The 27,320-nt window shown below is 38.9% G+C and overlaps 1 protein-coding gene across 1 annotated transcript; it reads left to right on the top strand.

Annotated features, from left to right (window-relative positions):
* The first annotated feature begins 2,489 nt into the window (after positions 1 to 2,489).
* On the top strand, positions 2,490 to 26,794 carry TIPRL (TOR signaling pathway regulator). Its single transcript, XM_025369420.1, has 7 exons — positions 2,490 to 2,826; positions 7,940 to 8,119; positions 8,824 to 8,923; positions 15,698 to 15,829; positions 20,529 to 20,624; positions 23,597 to 23,659; positions 24,580 to 26,794. Exons 1-7 carry the CDS (start codon positions 2,723 to 2,725, stop codon positions 24,721 to 24,723), a joined length of 819 nt encoding a protein of 272 aa, XP_025225205.1. The 5' UTR covers positions 2,490 to 2,722; the 3' UTR covers positions 24,724 to 26,794.
* Positions 26,795 to 27,320: the final 526 nt, after the last annotated feature.

Below are 27,320 nucleotides of genomic sequence, written 5' to 3'. Positions count from 1 at the left end.
GTGCGTGCCTGTAATCCCAGCTATTCAGGAGGCTGAGGCAGGAGAATCGCTTGAACTCAGGAGGCAAAGGTTGCAGTGAGCCAAGATCACACCATGGCACTCCAGCCTGGGCAACAGAGCGAGACTCCATCTCAAAAACAAACAAACAAAAAATACTAATAGAGTATAATTGGAATGTTTGCAACACAAAAATATAATAAATGTCTAAGGTGATGAATATCCCATTCACCCTGATGTGATTGTTACACATTGCTTGCCTGTATCAAAATATCTCATATACCCCATAAATATGTCTATTATGTACCATAAAAATTAAAAATTATTTTTTTTTTAATAAAAAGAAATTTTAGATAGAAAACAAGACCCAATCTTGGCCAAGGGAACCTCAGAAAAACCTTAAAAACTGAATTCCAGGCCAAGATGGGAAGAGAGGTCAGACACACCTCTATACCTTCTCCCTTTTAGAGTTGAGGCACAACTGACCACCATTAAGGTTAAACTAGAGATCATAAGACTGACACTCTGTGGCAATATGATACCATACTATAAACAAGACCTAGGCTGGGCGCGGTGGCTTACGCCTGTAATCCCAGCACTGTGGGAAGCTGAGGCAGGTAGATCACGAGGTCAGGAGCTCGAGACCAGCCTGGCCAATATGGTGAAACCCTATCTCTACTAAAAATACAAAAATTAGCTGGGCGAGATGACGCGTGCCTGTAGTCCCAGCTACTTGGGAGGCTGAATTGCTTGAACCAGGGAGACGGAGGTTGCAGTGAGCTGAGATCACGCCACTGCACTCCAGCCTGGGCGACAGAGTGAGACTCCATCTCAAAATAAATAAATAAATACAAATAAACAAGACCTATGGCCATGCAAGGCAAGGATTAAGTCATGCCCTACAAACCATAAAATCTCATTAAATGTTTTTTTATGTGCAATGGTATAATGTGCCTTACTTTCCAACCTGACTGGTGTAGCATCACATGACAGATAGCAGACTCCCTTTTCTTAAGCATTCCCTTCTACTGACTTCAAGTCTTTCGACAAAGCTTAACACTGTTTTTTGTTTGTTTGTTTGTTTTTGAGACAAGGTCTTACTCTGTCGCCCAGGCTGGAGTGCAGTGGCACCATCTCAGCTCACTGCAACTTCTGCCTCCCGGGTTCAAGTGATTCTCCTGCCTCAGCCTCCCTAGTAGCTGGGATTGCCAGCTGGCATCCACCACCGTGCTCAGCGAAGTTTTGTATTTTCAGTAGAGATGGGGTTTTACCATGTTGGCCAGGCTGTTCTAGAACTCCCGACCTCAGGTGATCCACCTGCCTTTGCCTCCCAAAGTGCTGGGATTACAGGCTTCAGCCATTGCACCTGGCCTGTGTTTTTGTTTTTGTTTGTTTTTGAGACAGGGTCTTGCTCATCCAGGCATGAGTGCTGTGGCATGATCATGGCTCAATGCAGCCTCTGGGGCTCAAGATCCTCCCACCTCAGCCTCTCAAGTAGCCTGGGACTACAGGCAGATGCCATCATATACAGTTAATTAAAATGGTTTGTAGAAATGAGGCCTCACTATGTTGCCCACGCTGGTCTCAGATTTCTGGACTCAAGCAATCTTCCCACCTAGGCCTCCCAAGATGCTGGGATTATAGGCAGGAGCCACCTCGCCTGACCAAAGCTTAAATCTTTCAACAAATTGCCGATCAGAAAATCTTTCAATCCACTTATGATCTGTAAGCCTCTCCTTCAAGACATCCCACTTCCTTAGCCTGAACCAATGTATATCTTCCATATATTGACTTACTTTACCAGCAATTCCCAACTCCCTAAAATGTATAAAACAAACAGTCACGCCACCGCTTCGGATGCTCTTTCTCAGGACCTCTTGGGACTATTCCGCGAGCCATGGTGACTCATATTGGTTGAGAATAAATCTCTTTAAAACCTTTTACAGAGTTTTTTTCCATTAACAAAGTCATCTCATTTTGAGGCAACTGAAGCCTAAAATCGTTAGATAAGCGGTTTGCCCAAGGATTCACACAATAGTGTTGCAAAAGCAGATTTAGCACTAAGTAGGCTGTGTTGTTTCCACTATACTGGGTGCCTACATAGCAAGTAGACCATGGAAAGTCTTGGCATATCTACGAGGATACAGTTTTTGATAGGAGTTGGTCATAGTCAAGAGTGGCGAGATGGCCACTTCTAAATCTTGTTGGTGCTGTATTTCCTAAACTCTGTGGGATCACTTCCTTTTTGACCTCAAAACAAAAATTTCCTCTGTAACACGATTCACTAACACACGAGATAATTACACTGCTTTGAGGTCTGTAAGGATCAAGTGAGAGCCATCCTCCCCTTCCCTGGCAGTCCCTACAATCCTTCGAGAGGACGTCACCCAACGAGTTCATGAGGGCGGTGCGATCCTAACCACACCTTCTGCAACCCAAGTGCCTCCCTTCAAACTTTCTCCTTTTTCCTTTTTTCCGGAGCGTCGTAACGCAAGACGTGGGTCACGCAACCACAGCAACTAGTCCCGGAAGCAAAAAGCAAAGGGGCGGAGAAGAAGACGGGAAGCAGAGCCAGCGTCCGGGTCGGCCGGCAGGGGGCGGGGCCGGGCATGGTAACGGCTCGAAAGCCTAGGAGGCTGGGCCGGAGGAAGGCGGAGGAACCGGTGTTCGCCGCTGCCGCTGCTTCAGCCTATTTCTTGCGGCCTCTGCGGGTCCTGCCTCAGCCATGATGATCCACGGCTTCCAGAGCAGCCACCGGGATTTCTGCTTCGGGCCCTGGAAGCTGACGGCGTCCAAGACCCACATCATGAAGTCGGCAGATGTGGAGAAGTGAGGCTTCGGGGCACGGGCTCTGGGCGCTGGCCGGTTGCTGGCCTAGGGAGGGAGGCAGGGCGAACTCCGTGCAGCCCCTCCCCTTTCCCCTGAGGCGGAGGTTCTGTCCCTCCGGACCGGACTTTTGATTGACAACTTCAATAAATAATCCAGCCACACTTCCGGACCCTTTGGTTGGGGATCGCCAGGAGCTGCTTTCGTGAACTGTCACTCCGCCTGGGTTTGAGTAGAGTGTGGCTGTGCTGGTGGACGTTCCCCTCACCAAACGTCTCCTCCTGCCTCAGCCTGCACCACCTTTCTTTCTGGGTGGTTGTTGCCTGTTTTCTTAGGGGTTAATGACGGGGATGATTAGTTTGGTTTTTGGCACGTCAGGTGCTGTGCCTGGCGCTTGAGATAGGAAATGTAAAAGACAACGTGCGCCTCAATTCACAGTCTCGTGAGAGAGACAGACAATTATATTACAGCGTGAATAAATGTAATGAAGATATATACACGGAGTGATTTGAGGTCTTTTAGGGACTCGAACCACCTAGGAAATTGGGATGCCTGAACTGAATCTTGATAAAATCGTTGCTGGGGACTGTGGATAGGTGCATGCCACCAGGTCAGGCAGAGTGAGTTGTAATGCGTTTTTGATGCCTGGGCTGAATCTTGACAAAATTTAGGGGAATCAGGGGACGCCTGTAAAGCCGGAGGCTCCGGGAGAGTGAAAGCTGTGATGTGTTTAAAGATCTGTGTCCGTGTGATTGGAGCGTGAGGTACCATAGAGGGTGTTGTGAGAAATGAGAGGTAGGCCCCAGGGGAGTCAAGATACTGGGGAATTTTTATGCCAGGCTAAGGAATTTTCAATTTTCTCTAACAACCACTGGGTGTAATTTTATCCGAAGGAGCTGCATTATCAGATGTAGGCTCTGAAAGATTTCTCTGGAGGCCATGTTGAGGCTGGATTGCTGGTCCGCAGGGATGGGAAGGAGACCAGTTAGTAAGAGAGAAGATAGGTTTTAGAAGATGAAGTCCCTGGGATGGCCAGTTGATGGGAGGAGAAATAAAGGAAGAGTCTATGCTAATGACAAGATCTCTGGCTTGGATTGTTGCATGTATAGTATTGCCTTTGAACAAGATGAGAAGCATAGGAGGAGGAGGAGCAGATGGGGGCTGGGTGTTGGATAGAGGATGAGTTTAGTTTACTGAAATGTGAGGTGGGTATAGGTCATAAAGTGGAGATGTTTAGTAGGCATTTAGATATATTTATCTTGGAGCTCAAAAAAGATGACGTTTAAGTTTGGGAATTATCTGCTTATATTTGGTACCTGGAGCTTTGGGAATGAATTAAAGTATCTAGAAGTCATCCAGAGGAAAAGGTCATAAAATAGAACCCTAAGTGAGCACTTTCATTTTAAGATTTGAGCAGAGGGAGTGACCAGGGAAGAGAGGAAAGTCATGAAACGATGCTTGCTTCCTAATTTAAGAAAATAAGTGTTGATATTCTAGTAGACTCACTGAAAAAAATTAGAAAAATACAAAAAATAAAGGAAAAAATTTCCCTTCATCCCACCACAAGTTGAATTTTTTTTTTGAGTTTTTCCTCTATATAACTGTCTTTTCTTTTTTTTTATAACTTTTTTTTTTTTTCGATTTTTAACAGAGACGGGGATTTCTCCACGTTGGTCAGGCTGGTCTTGAACTCCGGACCTCAGGTGATCCACCTGCCTTGGCCTCCCAAAGTGCCGGGATTACAGGCGTGAACCACTGTGCCTAGCCTTGTATAACTTTTATTTACTTTTTATTTTGTTTTTATTTTTGAGACAGTCTCACTCTGTGGCCCAGGCTAGAGTGCAGTAGTGCAGTCTCAGCTCACTGCAACCTCCGCCTTCCAGGTTAAAGTGGTTCTCCTGCCTTAACCTCCCTGGTAGCTGGGACTATAGGCGCATGCCAACACACCTGGCTAATTTTTGTATTTTTATTGATTTATTTATTTTTAATTTTCTTTTTCTTTTTTTTTTTTTTTTGAGAGGAGTTTCGCTCTTGTTGCCCAGGCTGGAGTGCAATGGTGCCATCTCGGCTCACTGCAGCGTCCGCCTCTTGGGTTCAAGCGATTCTCCTGCCCAGCCTCCCAAGTAGCTGGGATTACAGGCATGTATCACCATGCCCGGCTAATTTTGTATTTTTAGTAGAGATGGGGTTTCACCATGTTGGTCAGGGTGGTCTTGAGCTCCCGACCTCAGATGGTCCACCTGCGCTTGGCCTCCCAAAGTGCTGGGATTACAGGCATGAGCCACTGTGCCTGGCCTCCTCCCCGTATAACTTTCTGTGAGAAATTGCTGATCGGTGCAAAAGTAATTGCGGTTTTGCAATTAAAAACCGCAATTACTTTTGCACCAACATAATACAATGTATAGTTATATATAAAGCAGTCAGCTTCAAACTGGGGCCTGCATGTAATTTACTTACAGATTCTCCAGAGATGGCTGTATGCATGGAGAGTTTTAAGGGAATAAAATTCCGTATCTATAATCTCCTTATGTATTATTTAAAAAATAAATTTGCCTGAGGCTGGGCGTGGCGACTCACGCCTGTAATCCGGAGCCGCGGCGGGCGGATCACCTGAGGTCGGGAGTTCAAGACCTGCCTGGGCAACATGGTGTAACTCCGCCTCTACTAGAAATACAAAAAAAATTATCTGGGAGTGGTGGTGCAGGCCTGTACTCCCAGCTACTCCAGAGGCTGAGGCATGAGAATCACTTGAACTTGGGAAGTGGAGGTTGCAGTGAGCTGAGATCATGCCACTGCACTCCAGCTTGGATGATAGAGTGAGACTCCGTCCCCTCCACTGAAAAAAAAAAAAAGCTGCCTTTTTTATATGACAAAAGGAAGACTTACCCTCACCAATCCTAAATTTTTCTGTGATGCATTACCATAGATTGTAAAAACCGCTAAGGTGCTAAATAAATTGATTGGGTAAAATATTGGATTAAAGAAACTCCCTTTAATGAATATTTAAGGCACCTTAAAACCAGAGGAGCTTCCTGTCTTCTCTCCTTATAACTGGTTATACCTGTTTTTAAGAGGGAAACTTGATGTTAGAAATAGGACATTTTCAGTCCTGGCACGGTGGCTCACGCCTGTAATCCCAACATTTTGGGAGGCCAAGGCCGGTGGATCACCTGAGGTCAGGAGTTTGAGACCAGTCTGGCCAACATGATGAAACCCTGTCTCTACTAAAAATACAAAAATTAGCCGGGCGTGGTGACACGTGCCTATAATCCCAGCTACTAGAGGGACTGAGACAGGAGGATTACTTGAATCTGGGAGGCAGAGGTTGCAGTGAGCTGAGATCATGCCATTGCACTCCAGCCTGGGCAAAAGAGCAAGACTCCATCTCAAAAAAAAAGAAAAAAGAAATAGGGCATTTTGGCCTGTGTTTAAGAAACTCTATATTTAGAACATTGAAGGACTGTAAATTAGTAACAGTGATTCTTTTACATATATGAGTGGAATATTTTATAGGACTGCCAGATTTTTCCAGATGTATTGGGTAGAACCCACAGACTCAGGTATTATTTCACATTTGGTATGCATTATTCAAGTTAAAACTTATTTTATGGAATCTTATGTAATATATATTCCAATTACAGTTTATTGTATCTAATCTTTTAAGTATTTAATATTTTCTATCTCCTAATAACAAAGAATAAATTTTACTTAAAATTATGATGAAAGGTAACATTGTTAGGTATCATCCTGAAGACCTGCACCTCAAAAAGTTAGATCACTGATATGTGCACACAGAAATACACATATAGATGTAAAAAATATACAATGTGTATACAGCACTTTGGGAGGCTGCGGCGGGCGGATCACCTGAGGTCAGGAGTTCAAGATTATCCAAAATAGTCTCTACTAAAAATACAAAACTTAGCTGAGCATGGTGGCGGACGTCTGTAATCCCAGCTACGAGGGAGGCTGAGGCAGGAGAATCACTTGAACCTGGGAGGCGGAGGTTGCAGTGAGCGGAGATCTTGCCACTGCACTCCAACCTGGGGTGACAGAGTAAGACCTTGTCTCAAAAACAAACAAACAAAAAACAGTGTTAAGCTTTGTTTAAAGACTTGAAGTCAGTAGAAAGGAATGCTTAAGAAAAGGGGGCCTACTGTCTGTCTTGTGATGCTATACCAGTCAGGTTGGAAAGTAAGGCACATTATACCATTGCACATAAAAAACCATTTAATGAGATTTTTATGGTTTGTAGGGCATGACTTAATCCTTGCCTTGCGTGGCCATAGGTCTTGTTTATCATACGCATTTTGATCATACTATTTTATCATAAGCATTTTTCCATATTATTATATTCTCTCTTTAAACATTTGTAATGGTTCCGTAATATTTCATCATATGGATATACTTTGGTTTGCATAATCATTTATTGCTTTATAATGAAACATTCAGAGTATTTCTTTTTCACGATTATAAGTAAATCCATTGTAAGTATTAATGTGTATAGTTTTTTCTGCACTTGGAATTGTTCTTTAGTACAGATATCCTAAAACTGATACTTTGGGTCAAAGTGTGTAGATTTTATTAAATTCCTGTTATTTTTTGCTTGATTGTTGCACCAGGGTGAAATGTAGATTGACACAACCCTTCTGAAAGTCTGTATAGGCAAGTGCTGGGTTCCCTCATCAGTATCAGGTGCTTTTGCTTTTTTCATCACCACTTTTTGAAACTTATAACAATTGAAAATTTTAGTGGAAAAATTATTTTCCTACAAGGGACAGTATCTTTATTTGCTTTGCTATCTTTTCTTCATACCTTCATGATATATATTATAGTAATATCTGTGTGCTATATATTATAGTAATATAATAAGCTATTATATCTGTGTTTATATATTATCTTATTTAGCCCACTACCTAGTACAGTGCCATAAGATATGATAATGAAAGAATGGATGATGAAAGCATTTTATAGACCTTGCAAATATATCATATTGATTAAATCATATGCTGTGTAACTCATTCAGCAATGTAGGAAGAATTCTCTGGGTTGGAAAAGAAACAAAAATGCCAACAGCGATATAAAATTATCTCACCTGACTTTTGGTTATGTATAGATTAGCCGATGAATTACATATGCCATCTCTCCCTGAAATGATGTTTGGAGACAACGTTTTAAGAATCCAGCATGGCTCTGGCTTTGGAATTGAGTTCAATGCTACAGATGCATTAAGATGTGTAAACAACTACCAAGGAATGCTTAAAGTGGCCTGTGCTGAAGAGTGGCAAGAAAGCAGGTGAGAATCTGGTCAATTAGGTTAAACAAAAAAGATAATTAGGTTAAACAAAAGAGAAAGACTTGAAAAAATATTCAGTAATGATACGTGTGTGTCGTTAGAATGAAGAACTGGTATTATTAAACATGAGAGTTGTATCATTCTAGAATTCATTTTTCTGAGACATAAAAATGGAAGTTAATTACCCCACTACTTGAATTCTTATTAAAGTGAATTACAACTGAGCTGAGCTATGTACTTTTTCAATTCTTCAGCATTCCTTATTGAAGAGGCAGTAGGCTATATTTAATGTTCCTGTTTTTCAAGAAAAATGTTTACTTATGATATGCTTAATAAATATCCTATTTGAGAAGCATTGAAATTAAGACAGCATGTTTTTCTTTGATAGTCAAATCAGCAATTACTTACTTTGTGCCTAATATGTACTAAGTACCTTAGATGATACAAAGAAGTATAAACCTTTAAACCATGTCCTCAGGCAGTGTACAGACTAATTGAAAAGACTACATCAGTACATGACAAGTTAAAGAACAATAAATGTAGAAAAACTGTAAGAAAAACCTTGTACTGGTGAATTATAACAAGTGTATATATTTAATAGGATATTTTATGTTATTGTAGAATATAATTGGATGTGATATATAAATACAGATAATCTCTATTCTGCATCACTGAATCTGATCCTTCTCATTTTGGTATTTGAGGACGGAGGGTGAACACTCCAAAGAGGTTATTAAACCATACGATTGGACCTATACAACAGATTATAAGGGAACCTTACTTGGAGAATCTCTTAAGTTAAAGGTAAATCTTACTTTTTTCTTTTATGAGTCATTAATTGTTTTGGACAGTCTGAGCATTAGAACTTTCTAGTAACAGCTTATTTTTTGCAACTACTTTTATCGTCCTTGTTTTCTGTTGTGGCATCCCTCAGAACGTAATGTGAGGGGGTTTTGCTTGTTGACTTATCAGCAGAAAATAAAAGATGGCCTTAATGGAAAAATTTATTTTTAAAACTGTAGTTGGTGGCAACGGCAGACTGCCATATTGTTATCATTATCACTATTAAGAAACACTAAAATGTGTTTCAGGCCTTGGTAATGTATTACGTGATTTAGACAGAACCTGCTAGCTAGTAGCTTACAAGTTTATAGATGAACAAATATATGGGCAAAAAGAACTTCTGATTAGACAAAGTAGGTTTATGCCCTGCCTGCCCTGAATATGAACCTGAAATGACTTTAGGTAAGTTACTTGAGTCTCAGTTTTATCAATAAATTGGGTAAACAGAAATATCTACCTCACAGCAGAGTTTTGATGTGAAATAATTTATGAGAAGCTCTCAATAAATTCTAAAGCTCTGTATTAGTATTAAGTCCTATCTGTGTAAGCCCTGCTTGCAAAGAGATTCAGGCCAGACACAGTGGCTCACACCTGTAATCCCAGCACTTTGAGAGGCCGAGGAAGGCAGATCATGAGGTCAGGAGTTTGAGACTAGCCTGACCAACATGGTGAAATCCCTTCTCTATTAAAAATACAAAAATTAGCTGGGTGTGGTGGCGCATGCCTGTAGTAACAGCTACTCAGGAAGCTAAAGGAGGAGAATTGCTTGAACCCGGGAGGTGGAGGTTGCAGTGAGCTGAGATTGCGCCACTGCACTCCAACCTGGGCGACAGAATGAGACTCTGTCTCAAAAAAAAAAAAAAAGAAGAAGAGATTTGGCCAGGTTCTGTGGCTCACACCTGTAATCCCAGCACTTTAGGAGGCCGAGGTGGGTAGATCATGAGGTCAGGAGTTCAACACCAGCCTGGCCAACATGGTGAAACCCTGTCTGTACTAAAAATACAAAAATTAGCCTGGCATGGTGGAGTGCACCTGTAGTCCCAGCTAATCGGGAGGCTGAGGCAGGAGAATTGCTTGAACCCGGGAGGTGGAGCTTGCAGTGAGCCAAGATCGCACCATTGCACTCCAGCCTGGGTGACAGAGTGAGACTCCCATTTCAAAAAAAAAAAAGAGAGAGAGATTGATTCATGGTAAATAACACTAGGAAGATGGAATTGGTAGGTCTTATATTGTGAAATTAGCTGTATTTTGAAATCTTATAGTATGACTAAAATGAAGTAAATTTGGGCCGGGCGCAGTGGCTCATGCCTGTAATCCCAGGACTTTGGGAGGCCAAGACGGGCAGATTACTTGAGGTTAGGAGTTCGAGACCAGCTTGGCCAACATAGTGAGACTCCACCTCTACTAAAAATGGAAAAGTTAGCCGGGCATGGTGGTGTGTGCCTGTGATCCCAGCTACTTTGGAGGCTGAGGCAGGAGAATCGCTTGAACCCAGGAGGTGGAGGTTGCAGTGATCTGAGATCACACCACTGCACTTCAGCCTGGACAACAGGGAAAGGCTCCGTTTCAAAATACAATAAATAAAATAAAGCAAATTTGGTTTAGATTGAATGTCTCTAAATATCACAGACTATTACATAGAATGAATTTATTTTAGTGTAACCTGAAATATTTATATTAAAAGTAGCTATTGGAAACCCTGTGTCATCCAGGCGCAGTGGCTCACACCTGTAATCCCAGCACTTTGGGAGGCTGAGGCAGGCAGATCACCTGAGGTCAGGAGTTGGAGACTCGGGAGGCTGAGGCAGGAGAATTGCTTGAACCCAGGAGGCAGAGTTGCAGTGAGCCAAGATCGCGCCACTGTGCTCCAACCTGGGCTTCAGAGTGAGACTCCACCTCAAAACAAGGAAACCTGATATCATATGTTGATGCTTAGGCAGAAATGTTAAGAAGATAGTGTTTGTCTGGGCCCCTTTTCTCTGCAGAAATTTTTAGAGTCTCATGAAGATAAAAGTTCATAGCAGGAACTTAATGATTCTTATCTTCAGTTTCTGCCATTACTACATTCCAAGCTTTAACTATTTTTCTGTGCTTCCAGGAAAAAACTCATTCATTCATTTAACAGATATTTCTTGAGCTCTTGCTCTATGCTAGGTACTAATCTTAGGAGCCTTGCATACAGCAGAGCAGACAAAAATTCCTCCTTTACAGTCTAATGGGAGAGCAAGGTTATTTCAGTCCCTTATACTACTTCATAGATTAGTGTTCTCCTCCTTCCTCTCTTCTGATTGAAAAACTTTGTTGAGAGCATTTGATATTTCATTGCCAGGAGTGAGGAAATGGGAACTTGTTTTAAACCCATACAATAATGATGATGACTTACTTTGTGGACTGACTTAGGAAAAGTCTCCTGAAGGTTATGAAGCAGCATTAGCTGTGAGAACTATAGCTGTAGAAACAGGGAGTGTGAGAGTAGTAGAAGGCAAAAAGCATTTGTTCAGTACTCTCCTATTGATACTTCAGCCTATAATGTGATTTGTTCTGAAGTGTTGCTGATAAATGTCAATGTGATTACCCACTCACTGGTGATAATAAGCTCAGGCTGTGGCAGAACACAGATCTGGGTTCAAAACCCCAGCATCATCATTTGCCAGCTTGGAAAAGTAATTTAGTCTTACTAAGCCTTGTTTCAGTCACTTTGTTAAGCTAGGGTAATACTAGTTGTGAAGTAGGAAATAAAATTATGTATGTAGGCTGGGTGTGGTGGCTGATGCCTCTAGTCCCAGCACTTTGGGAGGCTGAGATGGATCACTTGAGCTCAGGAGTTTGAGACCAGCCTGGGGAACATGGTGAAACCCCATCTCTACAAAATATAGAAAAATTAGCCGGGTCTGGTGGCACATGTCTGTAGTCCCAGCTACTCAGGAGGCTGAGGTGGGAGAATCACTTGAGCCTAGGAAGGCGAGGCTGCAGTGAGCTGTGATTGTGCCACTGCACTCCAACCTGGGTGACAGAGCAACACCCTATCTCGAAACAGTGTGTGTTTTACAGTAAGATCTCAATAAATCGCAGCTGTTACTATGATAATATAGTATATAAAGTATTAGGGAACCTAAGTTAATATTGCAATACCAAGAATAAAAGTAGATGTATTATCTATGGTATATTATTATATTAAATAGCAGCCCAAATGGACTAAGGCCTAATAATTTCAATTATTTCTGGAATCCCTGGTATCTTTTATTTCAGTTGGTTCTGGGTTATGACATCTAGGCTTCTAATTTGCCTCTTTATTTTTGTTTCAGTTCTAGGATGATGATGTTTTTCTTCAGAGAGGATTTTTGTTTAGTTCTGACAGGCGCTTGAGAATATTCATAGTCAAGGACAGAGCTCTGCACACTTCTTCTGCAAAGAGTCAGACGTAAATATTTTAGGCTTTGTGGGCCTTAGGGTCTCTGTTGCAGCAACTCAGCTGTGCTATCATAGTCTATATCACTCATAGACGATATATAAATGAATGGGCATGGCTATGCTTTAATAAAACTTTATGCACAGTGAAATTTGAATTTTTATGTGTCATGAAATATTTTTCTTTTGATTTTTTTTCTCCAATTATTTAGCCATTATTAGCTTGCAGCCCATAAAAATAGGTAACAGGGCAGATTTGACCTACAGGTGTTAGTTTGCCTGCCTTGGTCTAGAACCAGAGTTTGAGGTGTACTGGGCCTGCAGATAAGAAGCTCTGAGGCTGGGCACGGTGGCTCACACCTGAATCTGAACACTTTGGGAGGCCGAGGCAGGCGGAACACCTGAAGTCAGGAGTTCAAGACCAGCCTGGCCAACATGGCAAAACCCTGTCTCTACTGAAAACACAAAAAAATTAGCCAAGTGTGATGGCACGTGCCTGTAATCCTTGCTACTTGGGAGGCTGAGGCACAAGAATTGGTTGAACCCAGAAGCCAGAAGTTGCAGTGAACTGAAATGGTGCCACTGCATTCCAGCCTGGGCAACAGAGTGAGACTCTGTCTCAAAAAAAAAATGCTCTGGAATTACTATAGCTCTTTAGCGTGTCATCTCCGATTTGGGAGGAAGCAGGAAATTCTCCAGGGTCCTTGCCCTTAGTGAACACTGAGCAGCGATGGCACCAAAAGCTAGCAGAGCCCAGCTTCTTCTCTGGATTAGCCAGTGCTATGCCTCAGGGCAAAAGCCAGCCAAGTACAGACTTACTTTTCTGGGCTCCAGTCTTTTTCCAGATCTCAGCCCAGTAACTCCATACTGCCTTGGACATTGGATGATTTTAGGAAGTTTTTGTTTTTTTTCAGTCAGCTTTTTAAATTGTCTTCAGCAAGAGGGTTTGCCTAGATACTTATTCTGCCAATACTGTTGCATTTTTTTTTTTTTTTTGAGAGTTTCCCTCTTGTCGCCCAGGCTGGAGTGCAATGGTATAATCTCAGCTCACTGCAACCTCTGCCCCACGGGTTCAAGCGATTCTCCTGCCTCAGCCTCCTGAGTAGCTAGGATTACAGGTGTCTGCCACCACGTTCAGCTAATTTTTGTACTTTTAGTAAAGACGAGATTTCACCATATTGGCTAGGCTGGTCTCAAACCCCTGACCTCAAGTGATCCTGCTGCCTTGCCTCCCAAAGTGCTGGGATTACAGGCATGAGCCACCGCGCCCAGCCCATATGTTTTATATTTAGCTGGTTATTATTTTGTTGTTGTTATTTTTTTAGATGCCTGGGTTCAGAGAGGAGATATGTGGAGTTGAGGAAGAGAGAGAGCTGAAAAGTATGAAGTTTTAGACATACTTAGCCTTGCAAATGGAAACATTAGCATAAATAAGTTAAATATGATATCCCTAACTCATGCTTCGTTTTTTGACTTTCTCTTTCAAACATTTTTTTTTTTTTTTTTGAGACGGAGTCTCGCGCTGTGTCACCCAGGCTGGAGTGCAGTGGCGCGATCTTGGCTCACTGCAAGCTCCGCCTCCCAGGTTCACGCCATTCTCCTGCCTCAGCCTCCGAGTAGCTGGGACTACAGGCGCCCGCCACCACGCCCGGCTAGTTTTTTGTATTTTTAGTAGAGACGGGGTTTCACCATGTTAGCCCGGATGGTCTCGATCTCCTGACCTCGTGATCCACCCGCCTCGGCCTCCCAAAGTGCTGGGATTACAGGCTTGAGCCACCGCGCCCGGCCTCTTTCAAACATTTTATAAGAACAAGTACATAAATGGAAAAACTGACAGACTCATTTTGATCAATCACTTACTGAAGGCATACGTGAAACATTAATGAAGCAATATACTAATGAGAAAATTCAGATAATGATTATTTTGGGGGGATTCAGGAGTATCTATAAGGAGGATTTAAAAATGTGTTCCTTTGAACTAAAATCAAATGAAAAGGACGGAATTTACAAGTGTGTGTATTTAACACTAAAGTTGTGTAACCTTAGGCAGTCCTTGCTGGCAGACCAACTTTTGCTTATTGAGATCATAAACTTACATCTGTGATGCAGGGGACTGATTATATGCCCTGCCCCTACACTCCAACTCCCTCCCCCTCCCAATTTTCACCTCAGGAGTGGCCTTATACCTGCTCCGTACACAGTTGGAACTAAAACTGCTTAGGGCTAAGTGTTATCTCTAAGTGACCATGGAAGAATTATGGACATTTTTTTACTTCCTGGAAATCATATACAAATTGCCACTTCCTTTTCATGGCATCTTTTCCCCCTAGATCACTTAATGTTCCCTTAGATTTCTTCCCAAAATCTGTGCAGTGTTGTAAACATCCTTTGTAATTTTCTTCTGATTCTTATCTAGTTATCTCAAATTAGTCTCCATCTGCTAATTTTGTCCATGAGTCAAACAAATGACCTAATCATGACTGTTAAGTAAAGCCGCATTTACTAAATATCTATGGTTTGACAAGCATTGTCGTGGTTGTTTGTGGTAAACCTGTGAAAGAATAAAACAGCTGAGCATTTCGTAGTGAAATTAGATGTGGTAGAAAATGGTATCACAATTCATACTTGGGTGCTGCTCAGGAGACACTTGAGTTTAATGAGCTGCTGATATTATCTGCCTTAGGATTGTTGATGTTTTTGTTGGATTATGTGTGTGCATGTCTTAGAGCTACAAAATAATACATTGAAAAATTGCCAACTTCATTCAAAGCATCTTTGCAATGCTAGGAGTTTCCCTCAGAATTTCTCTACAAGTTCTTGTTCACCTCATTATTTAAAGCACTTTATTTTGCTGTAGGTTTTGGGGAGTTAGGCTGAGCAAATATCTAACATTCTAATGAAAAAATATTTTTTAAGTTCCATATGAATGTCCTAAAAGTGGCTTTCACAGCACAAAAGTTCTATGACCTTCTATGATAGTAGTAGTTCATCACACTGACTGATTTTTAGGTGATTAATTTTCTCATAGTCACAACAGAAGTTGATTTTAATATGATTTGCATTAAAAATGATAAATTTTAACTCTTTTTTTGGTGAAGCTATAGTATTGGACATCTGTAATATCTTCAGTTTTTCAGAATCAAGCCATATTCTGATCTTTTATATCTACAGATGACACCCAAATTTAGAACTGTGTGCTCTGGCTATGCAGAAAAGACTGATTGAAAAAACAAAAAACAAAACAAAAAAGAAAACTACTTTCCTGTGTCTCTGTAGCTACTCAACTTTTTTTTTTAATGTGCTCCTCCTTAAAATTTTTTCTTTCAGGTTGTACCTACAACAGATCATATAGATACAGAAAAATTGAAAGCCAGAGAACAGATTAAGTTTTTTGAAGAAGTTCTCCTTTTTGAGGATGAACTTCATGATCATGGAGTTTCAAGCCTGAGTGTGAAGATTGTGAGTATTATTATTTTTGTTTAAAATTAATATTTTTCTTGCATTCTTAACATCGTACAAAAATATGACTCACTTTGAATAACACTGAGCCTGGCTGGGCACAGTAGCTCACGCCTGTAATCCCAGCACTTTGGGAGGCCGAGGCGGGCGCATCACGAGGTCAGGAGATCAAGACCATCTTGGCTAACACGGTGAAACCCCGTCTCTACTAAAAATATAAAAAATTAGCCGGGCATGGTGGCGGGCTCCTGTAGTCCCAGCTACTCGGGAGGCTGACGCAGGAGAATAGCGTGAACCCGGGAGGTGGAGCTTGCAGTGAGCTGAGATTGCACCACTGCACTCCAACCTGGGTGACAGAGCGAGACTCTGCCTCAAACAAAAAAAAAGAATGACCCTGAGCCTTAACATGATGTCATGTACAATTTCACTTAGATCTAGCATATATCTTATTGAATATCCATTATAAAATTCACAAAATATTAGAGTATTCTTAAGGCTTTATTTTAGCAAAGCATTTTTAATAGACCTGCTTAGTTTAGTTGTTTATTATTTAACTTAAATGAAGACTGTGGCTTAATTTTCACATTTTGGATTAAAAATGATGTTGATAGGATCTGCAGACAGCAAGGTGGATGTCATTTTTTAAAATGACCCATGTGTTATGATTTCAGTGCATCATTCAGATACCACTTCAATTTTTAGCACGGTGGTGGGCGCATGTAGTCCCAGCTACTGGGGAGGCTGAGGCAGGAGAATGGCTTGAACCCGGGAGGCGGAGCTGGCAGTGAGCCAAGATCATACCACTGCACTCCAGTCTGGGCAACAGAGCAAGACTCCATCTCAAAAAAAAAAAGAAGTAGAAAACAGAAATAATAAGTATGGTTATTCATATTTGTTTACTACTAGATAATAATTGGGTTTCTAATACTTTCCAGAAAAAACTCAACTGAAACTTTTTACTAAATGCCTCCTCCTTTAAGACCCAGCTAAAATATCACCTTTTCTGCAAGGCCCTTCACATCTCCCTTACACAGAGTTAAATATCTCTTTTCTATTCTCCTTTTTAAAAACCTCTTGATTATAGCATTTGTCATGAGATCTGTCAAAGACAGACCCTGACATCAAACATTGTTCTTGGGGCATAATGATTGTGGATGCTGTGATTTAAAGAATGAAAATAATACAAAAGCAGCTTTAAAGTCAAATTTTATCTACTTGGGAGGCAGAGGCAGGAGGATTGCTTGAGCCCAGGAGGTCAAGGCTGCAGTGAGCTATGATGGTGCCACTGTACCCCAGCTTGGGAGACAAAATAATTTTGTTTTTAGATAAGTAAAAATTTTTATTTTATTTTTATTTTATTTTTACTTATCTAAAAATAAAAGTCAATTTTTTTGGTAGAATCAAAGGATTTTGAAATTGTAACGAATTTTTAGAGAATCATTTTATGTAGCCTCCATATTTTATAGACAAGGCCCAAAAAGATAGCTTAAGGTCATGAAACTAATTGCAAAGTTTTCTTTGTATCATCTAATATATATCATTATTCTAGCATTAGATGGGTGTTTTCATATGCTTTCCTCCTTTGCTCACTTATAACTCTAAATTTACTTTTTTTTGGTTTAGATTTATTCTCTCTTTAGATTTATTCTCTCATCTAGTCTTGTATCTTTCCACTTGTCTACCCACCTTCTGAACTTACTATGCTAAATGTTCATTATGAGTTGGCATATCTGGGTGTGCATTTGTTTTCAAAAGGGTATATATATCATGGCTGTAAGTGGGTCGGTATTTGGGAAGCACATGTGGTTTTGTGGATGGAGTTGCTCAAGAGGATATGTGTATACATGTGTGTGTACAAGAGTACATAGTAAGTCTGAAACTGAAGAGCATTTTTTTTACCAACTACTTTAAGCTGAAGTATTAGTTTACAGATATTACTACCCTGTAGTGAAATTTGTAGGTTATTTAATCCACCTACTTTGCAGCATTCAACGTATTTTAATTATAAAATTAAAGGAAATTGGTTTAGAATAAAATATATTTTAATACTTAAATGCATAATATGACTGCACCAAAGATATAATGAAGCAGTCAGGTACTTATATTTGCATACCGAGTCACCATAAATATGACAGCAAAAAATGTAGGCTGACGGAGATGTAAGGTATCAATCAGTGACTCTAATACAATTTTCCAAAATGGTGAACAACTCTTAGAGAAGTTCTAAGTAAAACAAAGTATAATCTTTCCTTGATTTGGAAAATAGTTGCCTTCCTGGATAATTAGGTGATTTTTTAAAAATTATCTATGTAAAATGGAATTAGGGTCTAAAGTCAGATCATTATAAGTAGGCTTTTTCACCTCTGTGAATGTCTGGTAAGAGATTGCAAGTTTTGTGGAATGCAGGATTGGACTTTGTTGTATAGGATTGTCCTGTGCATCCCAGATCTGTTGTTCTGGTCCTTATTCACTAACGGTCGATATTGGTTGCTTATTGATGTGACAACAAAAAATACCCTCACAAATTCCCAAACGTCCCCTAGGAAAGAACTACTGCCCTAAAATATGCTATTGTATTGGCACTAGAGCTCTGGTCTCCTAATTCCTACTCTCTCCACTGTGCCATGCTAAAATGATACTTCGGTTTACTGCCTGTGTTGTGTCCAGTGTGACTGTTAGTAACTAATTTTGAAATTTGAAGAAATGTTGCAAGTCAGTCTTTCCATAAATTACACATACCACTGTGTAGTAATGTCAAATAATAATGATGTGCTTCCCAATTTGTTGGGACATCAAGTTGTCATAAGTCAGGTTGTTTCTACAGCTTTCCTTTACTATAAGTCTTGTTTTTAAGTCTGTTGCCGATAACCCCGTCAGAATACAGTTTGGCTCAGAGCCTTTTCTCTAGCAAAGATATTAATACCTTCTAGCCTCAGTTTTATCCAGAAAATGGTTAATGAGCACCTGCTGTGTGCTAGGTACTTTTCTAAGCAATAGAGATGTGGTGATAAACAAAGCAGATATTTCCACCATCATGGAGCCTACAGTCAAGTAGAAACATAAATGAAGATAGTTACAAATCTGTTAATTTATAGTGGAGTACTATGAGAGAGAATACCAAGAGAAATCTACTGTGATATGGAATGGTAAGAAAGGCCCCTCTGTGGAAATGACATGTGTACTGAATTCTGAAGGACAAGTGAACATTAGTCAGGAGAATACTCCAGGTAAGGGAAGAGGGTGTGTAATGGTCCTAAGGCAGAAAAGAATTTGGCCTGTGGATAAGTCAGTATCATTACTGGGTTACTGTTATTTCTTCTTTATCATTAATGTAGCCCCGTGCCTATATATAAGATTATAGGCAGTTCCCTGAGTATATGTTACTATTTCATGCCTCAGTACTTTTTGTACAGGCAATTCCCCTTTCTGAAATTCTCCATCCCATCTCCAACTGTTCTTTCTGTGGTCAGTTCAAGCTTTGTCTTATCTGATGTTCTTTAGCACACTTACATACTTCTTTTTCAAATGCTTATCGAGGCTTGTGCATACCTCTATTATAGCAGCTACCACATCTGTTTGACAGTTTCCCTGGCTGATAACCTTTTTGAGCATTGGGATTGTGTTTTTTCATTTATATAAATACACGACTTGCTATCGTAAGAACTTGGTGTTAGTAGATAATAGATATTTATTTAGCAAATGGCCAAGCATATTCACCTTAATTAATTAATTAATTAATTTTGAGACAAGGTCTTCCTCTGTTGCCCAGCCTGGAGTGCAGTGGCACGATCGTGGCTCACTGCAGCCTTGACCTCCCAGGCTCAAGCCATCCTCCCAGCTTAGCCTTCCATGTAGCTAGGACTACAGGCTTGTGCCACTATGCTTTGCTAATTTTTTATATTTTTTGTAGAGATGAGATCTGACTCTGTTGCCCAGGCTGGTCTTGAACTCCTGGGCTCAAGTGATCTTTCCACCTCAACCTTCCAAACTGCTGTGATTATAGGTGTGAGCCACCATGCCGGCTAAACATTTTCATTTTAAAGACCCAAATACCTCACATTCCATTCAACCACTCCCTCCCTGCCACCAGGACCCACCTTTATACTTTCTCCACTGACTCTGCCTATCTTTAGTAGTTATATTTGGAAAGCAGAGGAATTTGTAGATGTGCCACAGATGAAAGATGTTAAGATGCGTTATAGTGTTCTGATAAACCAGGTATTTAGCAATATGAAGTAGTGCCTATTGGTTGAACTGAATTAGAGCATTCTGTGTAAGGTCTGTTGCTTTGTTTTATGTAAAGTGAATAAGTGAGTAGTGACAAAGAACTAGGTTGTTCTTTCATTTTGGTTTTATTGGTGTTGACATTTACTATCAGTACCTGTCATTTTTTAAAATAAACATTATAATGTTTACATTACTTGGGTATGTTTTTAAGTCTTTTAAACCTCAATATCTCCCCCCACCAGAAAAAATATTTTAGGAAACCGAAACCATGATGTTAAATAGTTTGCACAAGGTTTTGAGGCTAGTTGGAGCTAGGACAAAGAGCTTCTAGTTGAGAGATTTTTATAAACTGTGAATTCAGCCTTATTCCAGTGTTTTGGGTTTTTTTTTTCAAATTTTTTCTTTCAGTAAAGTACTAAAATATTTAATTTTTATTAAAATATTAATGTACCTTTTTTTTTTTTTTTTCCAGAGAGTAATGCCTTCTAGCTTTTTCCTGCTGTTGCGGTTTTTCTTGAGAATTGATGGGGTGCTTATCAGAATGAATGACACGAGACTTTACCATGAGGTATTTATTCTTGTTTAATGAATATACTAATTGATACTGGGCTTGTTTGTGTTGTTTCATTGTCAATCTGAGAATTTGAAATTAAACAATCTGTATTATATGGCAGTCTTTCTAACTGTTAAGTCTGAGTGTTTCACATTCACTGTTCACTGCAGGCTATTATGAAAACATTACATTTTCTTTTACAAAGGTTCTGGTGACTCAAAATGTTTTCTAAAAGACAGTCCCTAGTTGGGGAGGGGTCTTTTGAAAAAATTTTATAAGTACTTAATCCATGTTTAAGAAAACTGTCCTTTAACTCTTACCTTTGTTTACAGTATATGTTGTTTGTATAATGTTCTGATGTACATTAGTATACAGGAAGTACATTAATATTTTAATCAGGCCAAGGCCGGGCACTGTAGCTCATGCCTGTAATCCCAGCCCTTTGGGAGGCCGAGGTGGGTAGATCACCTGAGATCAGGAGTTTGAGGACAACCTGGCCAATGTGGTGAAACCCCATCTCTACTAAAAGTACAAAAAATTAGCCAGGCATGGTGGCGAGTGCCTGTAATCCCAGCTACTCAGGAAGGTGAGGCAGTAGAATCGTTTGAACCTGGGAGGCAGAGATTGTAGTGAGCCAAGATGGCGCCATTGCTCTCCAGCCTGGGCAAGAAGAGTAAAACTTCATCTAAAAAAAATGTGCTTATAGATATATATATATATTTTAATCAGGCCAATTACATGGCCTCCTGAAATTTGTATTATATAATTATTTTGATAGTTGTTTTAAAGTTTGAAATCCCTATGTTCCATCTGAAAGAGCTGTTAACATGCAGGGTTTTTTTTTTTTTTTTTTTTTAAGTGTTTAAAAAAAGAGGAGGAGGGCTTAATTTCTGAATGAATCTTTAACATAAAATTCGCGATTATGTAGAATGAGGAATTAGAGAAGAGACCGCCAGTGTTAGTTACTGTAGTCATAGTAATAGTTAAGTCTAATAACAACCCTATGAAATCAATATTATCTCTGTTTTATTATATTATCTGTTTTATTATCAATAATATTGATATTATCTCTGTTTTATCCTGATGTAACTAAGGCAAAGAAGGATTAAATAGCTTAGGTGAGCCGGGTGTGGTGGCTCATGCCTATAATCCTAACACTTTTGGAGGCTGTGGTGAGAGGATCATTTGAGCCCAGGACTTTGAGACCAGCCTGGGCAACATAGCAAGACCTCCGTCTCTACAAAAAATAAACAATTAGCCATGCATGGTGGCACGGATTTGTAGTCCTAGCTGCTACTTGGGAGGCTGAGGTGGAAGGATCGCTTGAGCTGGTGAGGTTGAGGCTACAGTGACAGAGCAAGACCCTGTCTCAAAGAACATTAAAAAAAAGAAACATACATAAGTTTTACAGTTAGTAGGTGGCAGAACTGGAATTTGAACCTAGTAGGATAGGATTGCATTGGTGTTTTCTAAACCCTTCACTTAGGGATGGTTTTTTTTTTTCTTGAAATAACATGGTGACAGTGATAGACGTTTTTCTTTTTAAAAGTGGTGACAAAGTACTAAACATAGACTATATTTTTGTCCCCCAGAAAGGGAAATCTGTTATTTATTTATTTATTTATTTAAGATGGAGTCTTGCTCTGTCGCCCAGGCTGGAATGCAGTGGTGCAATCTTGGCTCACTGCAACCTCTGCTTCCTGGGTTCAACTAATTCTCGTGTCTCAGCCTCCCTAGTAGCTGGGATTACGGGCGCCCACCACCACATCTGGCAATTTTTTTTTTTATTTTTAGTGGAGTGATGGGGTTTTGCCATGTTGACCAGGCTGATCTTGAACTCTTGACCTCAAGTGATCCACCTGCCTCGGCCTCCCAAAGTGCTGGGATTACAGGCATGAGCCACCGCACCTGGCCTAAATGTTAAAAATGCTCTTTTAATTAAACAACACTGAATTTTAGAAATTTATCCTAAAAGGATTCTTTTATATAATAATCTACAAATATTAATTGGACAATTACTCAGAGTTGTCTGTACATGAATATTCACAGTAATGTTGTTTATAATAGCAGAAAGGAAGGAAAGTAGGAACTTAATGCCCATTAAATGGCCGTTGATTAAATTGTTTATATCCACATGGTATAAAAATACGTAATTATTAAAATTGGTTGCAGAGATTGATATTTAAGTAATTCTGAAAGATACTCATTTCAGTGTTGAACTTTAAAAAGCAAGTATGAGTTTAGTTACATGAGATTCTCTGTAGAGATTTCTAAGTATTAAAGGTACTGCTACCTATATGCTGTGATCACTGATGATTTATACTTTTTCTTTTATATTATTTGATTTTTTTTCCTACAGTGACTATTAATCTGTTTTTATCAATACAAGAGAGTGAAACCTTAAAGGCGTATAGTTTTGTGGTTTTTCTTTTATTGAAAAGTGTTTCAAGACGTAAATTATAGTAAATTGCTGTTATAAAACCTAACCAAAAATAAATGGGAAAAACTGAAGTACAAAAAAGGTGATTTTAAATAAGCTATTTGATAAGAGCTTTGTGGAATAGGAAAGAAAAAAATTTTAAAGCATGGTTTTGCAACATAAAAGTAGCACAATTATGTAGGTAAATGATAAGATGGCTTAAGGGAAAGATGTTTCAAACTTGAAGTAATTTAAAAATCTCTTGCATATTTCATTTATATACACATTCTTTCAAAGTAAAATCTTTGCTATATTTCTCTTACATGGTAATTATTAAATCTGTTTACATATGTGTATTGTTATTATAATGTATAGAAATTGGAAATAATAATCCAGAGTTCTCGACGTGGATTAAATAGGAGTTATCTCAGTGTAGAACAAGATGTTCTCATTAGACTGCATGCTGTTTTGACAACCTGTTCTAAAATGTAGGCAGTCTATTTGATAGAAAGGATTTTGTAAATCAGTATAATTAAATTTGTTGAAACTTGTTTATTTTTAAATACAGGCTGACAAGACCTACATGTTACGAGAATATACATCACGAGAAAGCAAAATTTCTAATTTGATGGTAAATACTTAAATATCAGTTTTTAGACGTTGAATTTTAATGTTTCATTTTAACTTAAGTAGTATATACCCCTAACCCCAACCACCCAAGTTTATATCCCCAAACCCATTCATTCACCTAGGGGGGCTCTATAGGATAAATTCTACTGGAGCATAACTTTTCTGACCTTACCTCAAATACAAGAACATTTAGAGCTGCTAGGTACTTAAGCCTCATCTAATCTAATTTTCACATTTTGTTCTGGAGAAATTGAAACCCAGAGGTGTGACTTACTCTGAGTCACATAACTGGCTGGTGATGGATGTTCTTTCCATTTACCACCCTGCCACTTTATTTCTTTCTACACAGTCTCCTTTTCTCTTCCTAAGATGTGGTGATTCTATACCATGATTTATTTGTTTTGGCATCATTTTTCCTTATTTTTTACTCCCCTGGGACCTGTGAAGCCTTCCTTAGAACTTAGGATTCTATAATGGGTTGCTTAAAAATTGATACTTTCCGATGAACTTGATTTTCTTTTTTTTTACCCTTAGTGCTTATTTCTGTCTGTGTATAGAATATACTTGGAATAAAAAAGTTACTTAGATTCTATTGTATACTACATGCTGGGCTCTAACGGAAGACTAGTGTTTTCAAGTTAGAAAAGCAGCAGGTACATAGGGTTGGATTAATATATTAAATTCTCGCTACATTTGTGGGAACATTATAAATTATATAACCCTGTGATCTTTGATGAAATCATTCAGTAACAAGGTTGAATGATTCAGTAACAAGAAATACCTATTATTTTTAGGAGCACATATGCATATATTGCACCTGATTTTAAAATTCCCATGCTTTATGAATGCTTGAATCAAAACATTTTCAAGAAATGTCAGTATAATAACTGAATATGCTAATATGACTTATGTATTTCCTAGCATGTTCCACCTTCCCTCTTCACGGAACCTAATGAAATATCCCAGTATTTACCAATAAAGGAAGCAGTCTGTGAGAAGCTAATATTTCCAGAAAGAATCGATCCTAACCCAGCAGACTCACAGAAAAGTACACAAGTGGAATAGAATGTGATACAACATATACTCCCTGTGGAATCTGACTGGACACCTTGGCTATTTGTAAGGGGTTATTTTTATTATGATAATTAATTGCCTTGTTTATGTACAGATTTTCTGTAGCCTTAAAGGAAAAAAAAATAAAGATCGTTACAGGCAGGTTTCACTCAACTGCTATTTGTACTGTCTGTCTTCACATTCATATTCCAGATTTACATTTTCTGGAATTAAATTTGGATGATTTCTAAATTATCACAAAGTGGGACCTCAGCAATAGTGTTGTGTGTGTCTCATGAGCAGTGAGCACAGTCTGCATTCATCATTAAACACTACCTTCTACCATGAGGAGGTTAATGTAAATCACCGAATCCCAATGCCTTGTGACTTTCATAGGATTCCTGATCGTGCATGTTGATGGACTGGCTCTCCACTTTGGCTTTCTGATATTTATTCACACCTCTGGAGTTGCAACTTGCCACATACAAAATTAGTCTCATAGTGTAGTAAACTTCACCCCCAAAATTTTGAAAATGTATTTCCCCCCTGTTTTAAATTGGCTTTGAAATTAAAAAAAAAAAAAATTTAGACTTAGTACCAGAACCAAAAATACCTAGATTTTTGGAGAACTTATTATATACATAGAAACATGAATATGGTTTACCACTGATAGGTAGGAGTTATCTGTCCTCCATCTTTAGGTGCTTTTTCTTAAATGTGGTTCTACTTATACTGATATTTGTAATTTCCATCTTCCATGCAACCTCAGAGTGAATAAACCCCTTAAATTTGGTGCTGGTTCGAAAAAGTCTAAAGGGTTTATTAGGGGTTGTTTTTAGCAAATATTACATCAATCCTTAAAGCAACAAGATTGATTTTCTGCTTAAAATATTTGGGAAGATAGGTGAGGAGGAGGAGGGGGTTTTAAAATATAAAAACCAGTTTTTCTATATTAAGGTGCATATTTGTAACATTACAGGGGATGAAGTAAAATGTAATTAATTAGCACAAGACAGGGAGTACAGAAAGTACACAGAAGTAAATTTCAATTCCATTTGATTATTTTGATAATAACCCCTTAGTCATTTTATATTCTTGTCTGCCTTTCTAGAAAAATGGTCTTCATAAAGTGAAAAGTGATTAAAAAGCACCAAATAAATTATTTGAAGAGGGTTTTTAAAAATAATTTTTTGAAGGGCAGGGGGAAAATTCACCCCTTTTCTGATTTGAAATATGTTGTACGTATTTCCATTTGATGGATAAATCATTAAGTAAGAATATTTGATTTAAAGTATTAGCAAAACTCTTCAGGTATTTGCCTGAAGACAAATTTTAACAAAACATATACACTTAGATATCCGTCATTGCTCAAACTCTGGTGTATTGCTGGAGCCAATAGGCAGGGTATATTTTATTATCTAAATTTGGTATTTGTCTTCTGCCTTCTGTATCACCTCCAAGCTACAGGAAATCAGGATTTTGTTGGCTTTAAGAAAACACATGGTATGTTCACTGTATATTAAATATACCTGTATTTAATGTTTTCTCTTAGGACAGAAAAGTACATACACACACACACACACACACACACACACACACATACACACACACACATTGTGCTCAGCTTGCTTTCTGTTTTATATTATTTGTCATTCAGATTTGAACAGAACAGACTATTCATGCAAACTATATCAAATGAAAAACATGTAAGACTCTTCATTAGTTGGAGTTTCTGGGCAACATCGTGTGTGTGTGTGTGTGTGTGTGTGTGTGTGTGTACAGACACATTTTTTTTTTAACTTGTTGATTCAGATGTCTTGATCCCTGAATAGTCCTAGATTACTTATTTTGAGAATTCATTGTTAAAAATTACAGGGAATTAAAATAATTGCCTTTTTTTTTAGAGGGTAAGAAATGGATAGAACAAGTATGCCTCTGAAAAATTTATTAGTTTATTCTTGTGGAGAATACCAAGAAAATGTGTATTTGCCCGTTGCTAAATATGATATATGCCATTTTATATTTATTTGTCCCAAGTGTCTTTTTGTAAGAGGAGAATAAACAATAAGGAATTATTGATCAATGTTTTACTATTTCATTTATTTGAGTTTTTCTTAGAGCTTAATTAAAGAAGAGTGGTTTGGGGTATACTTTTCTTATTTGTGCGTTATGTTTTGAACTCAGTCAACACTGTAGACAGAGTCTCCAGGCAGGTTATAAATTAAAACCTAACTGATGGTTCACAATACAATTTCCCAGTTTGCCTTTGTGCTCTTGCCTCTCCTCTCCCTCTGTTCCTTAATATTTCCATGGATGTTTTTAATGTATTTTCTGTATGTTGGGTTAATGTTTTTCGTTTTTGAAAATATGAATACCTGTCATATGTATTAGTTTTGAGTACTGTATGTACAATTACGGTGCTAGGTATAATGGATTACAACAATAAAGCAATGTAGTATATGTTTTTGTGGGGTTAAAGTCTAATAGAAGAGACAAAGTAAAAAAATTACTAGTTTTAATATGTGCAGTGATGGAAATGATACTGACTTAACAGAGTAACAGAAAATCAACTAACTTTAATAGAGGTAGTCAGAGCTCTGCTTCTGAAG

The sequence above is a fragment of the Theropithecus gelada genome, chromosome 1 (genome assembly GCF_003255815.1).
Source record: "Theropithecus gelada isolate Dixy chromosome 1, Tgel_1.0, whole genome shotgun sequence".
Taxonomy (NCBI): domain Eukaryota; kingdom Metazoa; phylum Chordata; class Mammalia; order Primates; family Cercopithecidae; genus Theropithecus; species Theropithecus gelada.
Note: the sequence above shows the minus strand (reverse complement) of the source record. Positions and strands in the feature narration are given on the sequence as shown.

Bases quoted from the DNA above. Each gene is read 5' to 3' on its own strand.
- TIPRL (XM_025369420.1), top strand. From the start codon at position 2,723: ATGATGATCCACGGCTTCCAGAGCAGCCACCGGGATTTCTGCTTCGGG. The intron at 8,120-8,823 runs GTGAGAATCTGG...TTGGTATTTGAG, and splicing joins GAAGAGTGGCAAGAAAGCAG to GACGGAGGGTGAACACTCCA. The intron at 15,830-20,528 runs GTGAGTATTATT...TTTTTTTTCCAG, and splicing joins CAAGCCTGAGTGTGAAGATT to AGAGTAATGCCTTCTAGCTT.